General features: G+C 46.5%; 1 protein-coding gene and 1 long non-coding RNA gene across 2 annotated transcripts in view; both read left to right on the top strand.

Annotated features, from left to right (window-relative positions):
• The window catches only part of LOC109294757 (olfactory receptor 14A16-like), an 11,699-nt gene extending 2,304 nt beyond the window's left edge, over positions 1 to 9,395 (top strand). Inside the window, exon 2 of the mRNA XM_019513213.1 lies at positions 9,094 to 9,395. Within this exon, the coding sequence (XP_019368758.1) occupies positions 9,094 to 9,136 (43 nt within the window). The 3' untranslated portion in view covers positions 9,137 to 9,395. The remainder of the gene's footprint in view (positions 1 to 9,093) is intronic.
• A 1,147-nt stretch (positions 9,396 to 10,542) lies between these two features.
• On the top strand, positions 10,543 to 11,618 carry LOC109295030. Its single transcript, XR_002096669.1, has 2 exons — positions 10,543 to 11,078; positions 11,532 to 11,618. It is a non-coding gene; the product is annotated as an uncharacterized LOC109295030 (long non-coding RNA).
• Positions 11,619 to 11,666: the final 48 nt, after the last annotated feature.

Below are 11,666 nucleotides of genomic sequence, written 5' to 3'. Positions count from 1 at the left end.
TCAGGGAGTGGGGTTGGACCTGAAGTGGTGGGGGGCAAACTGTGTGGGACCTGAATGGTTGTGGTGGCGGGGGGGTTTGGACATGAATGGGTGGAGGGAGGTGGTGCTGTTGTGGACCCAAACTGGGGGTGCATGGAGGCAGGGAATGACCTCCTCCAGGGGGGGAAGAAGGTTGGACCAAAACCAGGGTGAGGGGGGTGGGGAAGGGTCAGAGCCAAAGGGGTGGGTAGGGGAAGGGGGAGAATGAGGTTGGGTTGGACCCGAATGGGGTGAGGCAGGGAGGCGGGGAAGGGTCGGAACTGGATTGTGGGGGGCCGGAGTCAAACCCAAAGTGGGGGAGCAAGGTCAGACCCGAAGGGGGGAGTGGGTTCAGACCCGAAGTGGGGAAAGTGAGGCTGGGGTGGGGCGTGGGGCCAGATGGGGGTTGAATGAATCTCATGTCATTCTTAATGGGCAACTTGCTAGTTCTTATTTAAAATGAATCAATAACATGTAGTGGATCAAAACAGTGGACTGCAAGTGAAAAAAGGGAGAAAGACCGATAGGATTACTGTGTCTTATCTCACAACCTCTTTTTTTTACTTTTTGCTTTTGGAACATGGACAGACAGGTGGGTGCTAGTCTTCCTTATAGCTAATGCATGTCTGAAATGTGGGAATTTGAGCTGACAGAAAGTTTTGCAAAATTGTCTAGTTTCACTAAAACAGCCCCTTTGAACGAAAAAGCATTTTGTGGAAAATTTGCTGATCAACTTTGAACGTGGTCACATTAAACGTAGTAGAATTAGCCCATATCTTTACTACTATAAATAAGTCTTGAATATAGTATATCCTACTGAAACCTCGATATTGCAAAGTGCTTCCTCATTCCATCTTAGAACATGCTTCCTTGCCTATACCTGTCCAAGTAGTCCTTCATCTTTTTTTCCTTTCTGCGCTAAATGAAAGGAAAATATACCTGAATTTTTCCCTCATACCTTGGTCTCCTGGGGTGTTTGTACATGCTACATTTTTTGCCATTCCTTGCGCTGCAACGGCATGATTGTTTGCACAAAGGGGTTTTCTGGGTGCTTTAAAAGTGTTTCTGGTGCATTAAACTAAAAATCCTTGGACATAATTTAGTTTGACTCACCACAAATAAAAGTGTTGTGTCCATGAATTCATTGCGTGCAAACACAAAGGCACTCAAAGACATATAATGAGCATCTTTGTTCACCAGATGGTGCTGTGACTTCTTTGTAGCTCATCCCTTGGAATTGCTGCTGCTTTCAACTTGTTTCTGCTTGTTGTTGTTGTTCCATATGCCAGACCCCTGCTCCCACAGCTGCATGGTAGGGCATGGGTTGGGGGCCCCAGGCTAGAGTGGGGGCAGCACGGGACTGTCTCACTCTCCTATGGCGCTGGGCGGGTACTGGGTTTAATTTTTTCAAAAACCCAATGTGTGCAAACACTGATGTGATGCTCCAAAATGAATCAGTTTAAATTTTATAAACCTATTTAATTAAATGAGGTTTAAACCCGTGAATTATTTGGGATTCAACCATTAATTTCAAAGGATTCAAAGTTTGTATTCTGTATTCTGTGGTGCCTCCAATGATCAATGCAGTCATTTAAAGCATGAGGAACCAGGAGATTAAAGGTGCCCTGAGTTCAGTTCATAGTCACAGCTGAGGCTGCTTTGTGTGCGTGTTCATGTGTGTGTGCACCATCAGCTGAGAACAGTTTAGATGGATGGGATGTTTTGTGAGTCATGTCATTGCTTGTTTAGGGGCTTGTCTTAAGAGAATAGTAATCAGTGGTTCTTTGGACAGATGTGAGGAAGGGTCACTGCTTTGCCGCTGTTCACATGGGCTGGGTATGAACAGGTAAGCCAGTTATGAAAAGAGTTGTATCAGGCTTCATCCCTGAGCCCATAAGCTCCCTTACTATTTTTGTTACCCTCGAATGGACTGTCTCCTATTTGTGCACACCAGTTGTGTAGTGGAAGGCCCAAAAATGAGATTCCACTTTCCTGGTCCTGAGATCCATTTCTTTCATATAGGGTTCCAGCTTCAGATACTCCAAACACTCCTGGCTAATTCTCTCTGCCCCCAATTCCTCTCTTCTTTTAAACTCCCATTCCCATTGCATAGTCCCTACCCACAGGTCTCTTTCCCATCCCTTAGGTCCTTGCGTCCTTGTACCCAAACATCAACCCCTTCCCTTCTCCTCCACCACAACTTTGGCTCTGGACACTGCTCCATCATCTAGTTCTTCTCCATCTTCCTTCCTCTGTCTCCATGATTTCAATATTACTTTGAGAGCTGCCTCTGCAGAGGGTCACTGAGCACACAATTAACCTGGGGATATGCTACACAAAGTCAGCATGACATAAGTTCCCAATATTTGGTTGTGAGTAAAATTCCAAGGGTGTGAATTTTGTCAGCTTTTGGGGAAAATGCTGGATACTGAGAATTTCCCGTGTGATAGCCATTCCAGTTCATGCTCCTGTGTCCTCTCCAGCTACATCATAGGGACACAACTCTGAAAGACACAACACCTCTGATGACAGGTCGCCAATCAGACACTGCCTCCAAGACATAAACTTCTTGACCTGGAAGCTAGGGCAGAACTGGTCATTATGAACATCCCTGCTCATTCCTGAAGAGTAGCATCTGCGGCTGCTCAGAGCAGTCCATGCCCTCAGCATGGTAGCTCCCATGCTGATTTGGGAAAACAGACCCATTGTGTTTCATTAAACTACAGCATTGACAAGTCCAAGACATGCACAGGGCTTTCCCGCTTGCCTGTGAAATGGCCATGACAGGCCTTGAGAGGGATATGTTACCCCTTTGTCCCCCTCGGAAGGATAGGCTGTAACAACCCTCTTGAGATCAGGGTCCCCCCGACACGCATGGCGTAGTTCAGTCTCCTCGTCATTACCCCTCAAGCCACGGCAGGTCTAGTTTGGGAAGGAAGGCCAGACTACTGCTGTCCCCTCCCAACCCCTCAAGTTGTATGCAGCTGGAAGGTTACCAGGGATCAGTGGGGCTGATGGAGATACTAGAGGCACTTTCTCTGTCCCATGGCAATTGTTTCAGGCTCTCTGTAGACTCAGGTAGGCATCACTGTAGTAATTGAATTTGAGGCATCTCTACAGGAGCTGGTCCAGTTCATAGGCTGCAGAATGGGGTGAGCCACCTGGGCCATGGCCCAACCAACTTTTAGCACGTTCATTTATATATCCCACAATTGCGCAATTGTCATTCTAGTTAAAACCGTATAGCTATTTTTTAACTGCATAGCTAGCTAAATTAATATACTAAACACTGGTTGGCCCATGGCCCAGGTGGCCCACCCTGTTCCGCAGGCCATGATCCAGTTTGTAATAGGTCCATTTTCTGATTCTGGACTCTATCAGACACACAGTGCATTGTATTAAAGGTGACAGCAATGATAACGTACAGGTAAAAAATTCCCGAAGAAAGTTATCAAAGGTACGGGCATTATTGAGTTGACAAGAGCTAGCTGAAGAGTTACGGGCAGTTTTGAGGAGTCCCAGCCATCTTAATCTGCCCCCCCAACCCCTATTGCCTCTGCCTGTTTGTCGCCATTTTTGCATAGAGTATTCATTCAGTCTAAAGGAACAGAGCACTGAAGATTTGCATTTCTCAACCTCATCTATCCTTTGCGAATCCCACAATTCATTCATCTAAAAGTTAAGATGATCACACAGTTTGTGACAGAACAAGGTGGACACTGTGACATGGTTATTAAGACACCAAGAAGTACATAGCATAAAAGGCAAGAGGGAGGGTGCCAGGCCACATATACCAGAGGTGATGATGGGCCTAAAATACACATTTCCTGAAAGAATCTGAGTGCCTCTGAATTGTCAGATGCCTAAATATCTTTGATAGTCTGGGCTCCCTCTCTATGGTACAGATCTTGGCCTCAAAGGAGGACAAACAATTGCGTAGCAGTCTAACCAAAAAATTAAAATTAAAACTTTTAAATGTATCAATCTGGGAATGTTTCCCTCTGGTTCTCTGCTTCAAAGCTAAGCTGGATTCTAGGGAACAGGTCCCACGTGGCCCAAGAGAGAGGTGGTTAAATCCCCTTCCTGCAGCTTCAGGTCTTCAATTCTCTCTAGTGACAAACTGGTTTGGGTCTAGTTCTGTCAGTCATGGAGTGAAGGTAAGATATCTGAGCATTTAGCACCGAGATAAGACTGTGTTAGGAAAAAGGGAAATTATATACATTTGCACCTGGAGGACTTCAAACATCTGGTCCCCTGCTGCCCAGCTTTGGGTGTGTAAGCTTGCTCATCGCTCCATCCCTGAGGTTGTATAGCCCAGATGTGTTGCCCTGGGGTAGCCTTCACCCCAATCTCGCCTGCCACGACTTTGTTCGTTCTTTCAGTGGTGGGGTCAACTACTAGGGCATATCTGGAGTCAGGAACGTTGGGGCAATGGTCTTCTGTGAGGCTCCAACCTCCCCTACACCTCGCCCTAATACCCAGCCTCACCGAGTTGCTGACGTCTTCGGGCCTGACCCTTGCCTCTTGATGTACAGGGCACTCTGATACAAATATGAAGATCTAGCCTGACCCTGAATCGAGCTAATTATGAGACCCTCTATGGCCTTACTTCCTACCCCTCCAAAAGTGGGAAACAGAACAACAAAAATTAAGAAAACACTGCCAGTAAAAATCCCTGGCTTCAAAAAAAATGGGCTCCCTGGCCTGGAGAATTCCTCTCCCTATTTACCCTGTCTAAGGCACCCCTCTGTCCAGCTGATATCCCTCCTGAGTGCTGAACGGGACTACTACTGGTCCCTCCGATTCAACCCCACTCGGTCCCTCGCCGAGCAGCTCAGACTTGTAGGAGCTTGCTTCCTGCAGCCCCTCCTGCTGCTTAGGCTCTCTGCTCCCCGTCGGGGTAGACTCCAGGAGCCTTTCCAAACCTGTGCCGATCCCACCTGGATTGTTGGGTCAACTTCCGTCACCCTCTCTTCGGGGCCATCTCTGCTGTTGACTTCTTCATCTGGAGTCCTTGGATTTTCTCCCTTGACCCCGTCGCTGTGAATAGGGGTATCCGCCACCTCACCACTGGTGTCCTCCCTCTGACAGCCTTGGGTGCAACCTCTTGCCTCACGGAGGGTCATCTGGATCCTCCTTGCCTCTGATCGGGGTTAAAAGGGCACCTCCGCTGGCGGCTCCGCTCCGGCTCTCCCCCTTTCTTCTTCCCTTGGACTGCCTTTTATTGTTCCGTGCTGGCTCCGCTCGTAATTATCCGCAGCTGGCCGCAGTTTCAAAAAGACGCGGCGGGTCCTGCCACCTCTTCCGGTCTCGCCGCGGCATCAGCTGCAGATAAGGGAATCTCCATTTCTTTTTTCCTTCCCTCGCCTTCCCTGTTGTGTTTTGGGTCTCGGGATTCCCCCTTGGCCCCTCGGGGTCTTTTCTCTGTAGTTTCCCTGTGACAACATTAATAGAAGGAGAGTAAATAAAGACTCCTGGGACTAGAGGATCACATCACAAGCCTTGGAAAACCTGAGTAAGTAAACTGCAGCCAGATTGTCGTTGCAATGAAATGTATTTGGGTGGTTAAAAGATGAGTGTATATGTGTGGGTGTCTTTGTTGTGTGTGCATGTGTGTGCGTGTGTGTCCCCATGTCATTTAAGAACTTGAAAATGACATAAACCTGGAAATGTAGAGGACAATGTAAAAGTATTAAAAGTGCTCAAACTGGGCGGGGATAATTAAAATGAAACAAAACAACCAGAAAAAACCTCCCCCCAGAACCCATTTATTATTTCAATTTTTAACAACTGGATATTTTCAAGCAAAACTGAGAGAAACGAAATCAAATTTTCTTCTTTCTCTCTTTGAAACTTTTTATGTTTTAATTTGAGTGTTGACAGTCTACATAAGTTGACAGTTTTGAAGAAATAGGAATACTGTGACAAAGTCTAGGTTTAGAAAAAAACTTTTTATAAGGAAACTTTCATGGAAACAGACCTCCGGCTCTAAATTCGAAGTCCGATTCAGAAGCCTCAGCAATGCTCAGAAGTAGCCCAGTTCCAAACCCCTCAATATAGTGGAGCTCAATATAAAATCATTGTGGACAAGGTCAGACAGGGTTCTTTGGGTAAATGTGATATCTTCTATTAGACCAAATAAACAGTTGGACCAATGTTTTTTTTGCAAACTTTTGGGCACAAACCCCCTTCTTCAGGCGTAGGGCAAGTGCGATGGTGTTTTCTGTTCTCCTGGATGGACTAGAAACCAGTGTGTAAAATGCAGGTCTGTGAAAATGCAAAAGCTTGATGGTGAGGATCAGAGGTGAGTGGAGACAAGGGGTGGCAAGGACAAGGTGACACTTAGATGCTACTCGTAGCTTGGCTGTATGCATCTGGGAAGAGGAAAAGAGGCTGAGTTAGCATTTTGTTGAGCGCTGCTCTACCAGCTAAACGCAAATGCTTTAAAACACTGTGTTGAGAAAACACAGATAAAGCAGCAGGTACTCCGACCCAAGAGAGGTTACAGTAGGGGAGTGGCCCAAGGAGGAAAATAGGACAACATGCCAGCTCTAGCAGGGCAATTGTAAAGCAGAGCAAGGCAGGCCAAAAGGGCATTTGAAAAGGGTTTTGTGAAAGAACGAAGAAGAATTCTTTACAAGTATGTCAGAAGCTGGGTAGTAAGCTGGGCAGTAGGAAATACTGGGGAGATGCCCATGTGAGATCCACGCTAAATAAATGCAGAGAGATCAAAATGAAGTGACAAGGGAGGAGGTTTAAAAGCAAATCCATAAATTAAAACAGTAAGCAAGTGACTGGGACCAGATCACATTCCCTTAGAGAGTTGTGTAGGAATTCAAATGTCAAACTGCAGGGCTGCTGTTCATAGCATGTCACCTAGCAAGGGCCCCCGTACCAGAAGCGTTTTGGGTTGACAACACAACACCCAACTTCAAAAAAGGGCTCCAGAAGTCACCTTGGGAATTACAGCCCAAGGTTTTTCACTTCTATCCCTGGAATTTGATAGAAAATACAGTAGGAATCAAATTAGAAGTCACATGGATATAGTTGATGTTTAGGGTAAGTGTCAGCATCATTGTTGTGAAGGGAAATTCTATCCCAAGCGTCTGCTGGAGATCTCTGGCAACATCACTTACCATGTGGGCAAGGGGGATGCAGTTAATCAAATCCAGTCCACCCAGTCCAATCCAACCCAACCCAATATGAGGAGCTTTTGACAAGGTCCCTTGCTGAAAGCTCTTAAAATTGACCTTATGGTGAGGGACTATGGGAGGGAACAGAAGGTCTTTTAATAGATCAAGACATGGTTAAAAGACACAAATCAAAGGGCCAGAGTAAATGGCCATTTTTCAGGCTGGAGGAAGGACAAGAGCGGAGTCCCCTGGGGCTCTGTGCTTGGGACAGTTTTGTCCTACATGTTCATCAATGATCAGAGTGAGGGGGTGCACAGCGAATTCCCAGTGTTCCCACAAGATACCAACTATCCTAGGGGGTGAAATCCAAAGCTGCTGGTGAGGAGCTGTGGAGAGATCTCACCAAATTAACCCCCTACTCGGTGTAAGGAGAGACTGCTGTTCCTGGGCCACTGACTGTTGCTGTAGTTCCTCTTTTTGCTTCTGTTAGGGAAATATCAAATGCAGAATTACTTCCTGCTAAAAAGAGAATATGGATGATTGTTTTGGAAATGCTGTTTCTGATGGTTCATAGGTGACTGTTTCAACACCTCAGGCCACTGTTCTTCTTTCCCAGCTGGTTCCCGGGTCTGGCTATATCCCATCAGTGTGCCAGTTTGCTGAGGGGAAATGATTTTATTCACAGTGAGGCCTTGGGGGAGAAGGGGAAATGAGGCAATGAAAGAAGACGCTCCAGTAGGCATTACAGGATCAATTGAAATAATTGTAAAATGTTTTCCTTTTCCCTGAAATATTGTTTTTATATGGCTTGGTGTTTATAGAGACATGGCAACAAGCAATGACTTTTACAGAAAGTCGCAACAAGAGAGAACCAGAAAACCTGCTTCTGACTGAACGGTTCCCAGCAGTGCCTCATGGGCACCTTTGACATTTTGGTCGAGATGCTACCGCGGATGTGAACTTCCCTTGTACATTTGTTGCTCTGACCCTGGTCGCTACCTTTGTTTTCCCTTCACCGGCCTTGCACAAGGCACCGAGGAGAACAATGTCCAACAGAACCACAGGGACAGGATTCCTCCTCCTGGGGTTTTCTGACACTCGGGAGCTGCAGATCTTACACTTCCTCCTCTTCCTAGCAGCATACCTGGCAGCCCTGATGGCGAATCTCCTAATAATCACAGCTGTAGCCCTCAGCCACCACCTGCATTCCCCAATGCACTTCTTTTTGATAAATTTATTCATCCTAGACCTTGGCTCCATCTCAGTAACCGTGCCCAAATCCATGTCTAACTCTTTATTGAACAAGCGGATTTGTTGCCCAAATGTTTTGTCTCTTCTGGATTCTGGAAGCAAATACGTGTCTTATCATGGTTATGGCATATGACCAATATGTTGCCATCTGCAAACCATGGCATTATGAAATAATTATGAACAGGAGAGCTTGCATCCAGATGGCTGCCAGTGCTTGGGCTGCTGGTGCCATCTACTCTGCAGTGCACACTGGGAACACCTTTAGTCTACCCTTCTGCCACTCAAATACGATCAGCCAGTTCTTCTGTAAAGTGCCCCAGCTGCTCAAGCTCTCCTGCTCTGACACATACCGCAGAGAGCTGGCAGCTCTTGCCTTTAGTGTGGTTTTAGCTCTAGGCTGTTTTGTTTTCATCGTTGTGTCGTACATTGAGATCTTCACCGCAGTGTGGAGAAACCCCTCCGAGCAGGGCCATCAGAAAGCCTTCTCCACTTGCATTCCTCACCTGACTGTGGTCTCCCTGCTTTTTCCAACTGCCGGCATTGCCTACATGAAGCCCACCTCTGACTCCCCGTCCCCTCTGGATCTCCTGGCAGCTTTTCTGTATTGTGTGGTGCCTCCATTGATGAATCCGGTCATCTACAGCATGAGGAACAGGGAGATCCAAGCTGCCCTGAGGAAAGTACTCCACAGGCTGATCCGCTCCAAGAACAGTATGTCCATGTTTCTTTCATGACTTTGAGTTACTTATGTTTCTTTTATAATTAACACATGAAATTACTGTTTTCATATTATAGTGGGCAGCCTATTCGCAAAAAATGAAGTTGGTAGGTTAATTCTGTAGCTTTGTATGTACAATGACACTTGATTTGGGTCATTTTGTGTTAACACCATTGTAACAGGAAAGTAATGTTTCATGCATCAATTTTACTGTCTGAGCCACCTAAAATAAATTCCACCAATTGCAAGACGATGAATAGAAGACTTTTGTTTACCAGTTGGTGTCATCCATTATTTGGATATAGGCAAATATCCAGATTCTGTGAAGTTGGGATGAACAGCAGACACTTTAGAGGACAGGCACAGGATTCAGATGGATCCGGACAGACTGGGAAGCTGGACTAGAAACAACAGGATGAAGTCCAAGGAAAGAAATGCAAGTTGCTGGACCTAGGGAAGAATCATTAAAAGCACAAATACAAGCTGGATTATAAGTGTCTGTGTGGCATACGCCATCGCTACAGCAACCTAGTATCTTGTATAGATACACGTACACCGGTTCAAATGCCACATGCCATGAGCGACATGTGCCCCTGGGAGCTGGGGGGAAAGGGTGACAGCCCACAGGTAATAGTGGTGGCAGTGAATGGAGAACTCCATAGGCAGCCTTGGTAATGTGGGGGGAGTGGTGACTGGTGGGCAGCAACCACCTGCAGATGCCAGCAGCCGTGTTGGCAGTGGCCAGCAGTGATTGGCAACCATCTGCAGATGCTGTCAGCAGTGTTGGTGGGGGTGGTGGGGCACTGGGAAGTGGCAACACCTCACAGGTGCTGGTAGTGCTTCTTTCAGGGGGTGCACCACAAATCTCAGGGGTGCACAAGCACCCGCGTAAACCCCCAACACATCGCCACTGACCTGCTGTGGGCACCATGTGCCTCAGGCTGGCCCCTCACATCTTATGCTGTGCACGGTGTTGGGGCTGGGTTGTGTTGCGTGTAGTGTGCAGGGCTAGAGCTGTAGACGTGGTGCAAGCACCAGATGTAACCAGTCCACAAAGCATGTTGCATGCAGTGCATCCACTAGACCACCCCTGTGGGCTTGACCTGGCAGATGGGGTCCATCTGTGTTTGAGACCGCTGGGTTCAAGGGAAGCTGATGGTGGAAGAAATGACGGGGAGCTGGGACCTGGGACCTAGGATGTATATGGGTCAGGGGAAAGTGGTCTGAAGGGCTGTGACATCCATGACAGTAGGTTCAGAACCATGTCCCTGCTAATGATTGCTGAGCTAATATTTTGTCAATGTGATGCCTTGCAATGCAACTTGTTTGTCTGAGTTATGGAATATATTAATTATATTTCAAGGTTTTTTTTTGGCACCTTACAACCTGACTTTTATTCTCAAGTTATTTTCTCATGCACAACTGCATAGGAACTAACTCTGTTGCAACTGGGTGGCTCCCTGCATGCTAAGGTGCCCAGTCTGGCTAACTGCGACAACAGAGCCACACAGAGAAGCTCAGGGCCTTCTCAGAGATCCCATGACTTGTGTTGGGAGGGAGATTAAACTAGAGCACAGCTCTGCTGTTCTGCTAACATCTGTACAGCTCAGACTGGTTACATCTGGGCTTTTTCTTCTGAGCTGTGCAGGACTCCAGGGAACGAGTCCCATGAGCCTTTGGAAGAAAACAACAGAAAAAATTGCTGTCTTGCTTTGGTCCTTTTCTACGAGACGGGGTTGAGGTCAGCTGCACACTCAAAAACCTGGTTGGATTTACTGCAGTCATTCAGTGACAGAGGGAGCAGAGAAAGACCTCTGAGTTATCTGTAGTTCTGGGGACCTAGACTAGTGGTTGGTGCAGAGGAGATCTGAGAGATCAACTGGACAAGAGCAAAGGATCTTGGCATGGGAAGCCTGAATGTGACGCAAGATGAGGAAACTCCCACAAAAACAATTTCAGTAAGTTTTCTGCATTGGTGAAGTGCCCTGTCTTAGTAAGATGCAGGGAAAATTTAAAAATATTCATGTTGGAAAACCTGGGTACACAAATCATACTGCATTTTATGTATAATAGATTCAAAACTACAAGAGTGAATGAAAAACATTTCACTGTTCTTGCTATTAATTCAGATAGAGTTATACAGCTTATTGGGAGTGGGGCGGAAGGTGGGGTGCAAATGGGACCTCTAAGGAAATCACATTTTCTACATTATCTTTAATTTCACTTTTATTTTCTTTTATGTAAGGTCTTGTGAGGGAAAAGTAGTTTATTGAAATAAATGTATCCATAAGGCAAAAAATGGAAGATCTACATTCCTACCATGAAATTTGGAGACATTATTGATGGGAATATGAAAGCCACTGAGTTTGTTACTCTCCCCCTTACCACTGCCCTTGTTCTCTTATAGACAGGACTTGCACGGTGCCCCGGGAAGGAAGATGTCCAACTGGACGGCTGTAACTGAGTTCCTGCTCCTGGGCTTCTCTGACACTCGGGAGCTGCAGATCTTACACTTTGTCATCTTTCTCGCAGCATACCTGGCAGCT

This window comes from Gavialis gangeticus, unplaced genomic scaffold (genome assembly GCF_001723915.1).
Source record: "Gavialis gangeticus isolate Ggan-Ray unplaced genomic scaffold, GavGan_comp1, whole genome shotgun sequence".
NCBI lineage: Eukaryota > Metazoa > Chordata > Crocodylia > Gavialidae > Gavialis > Gavialis gangeticus.
This window is presented reverse-complemented; position numbering and strand designations above follow the sequence as displayed.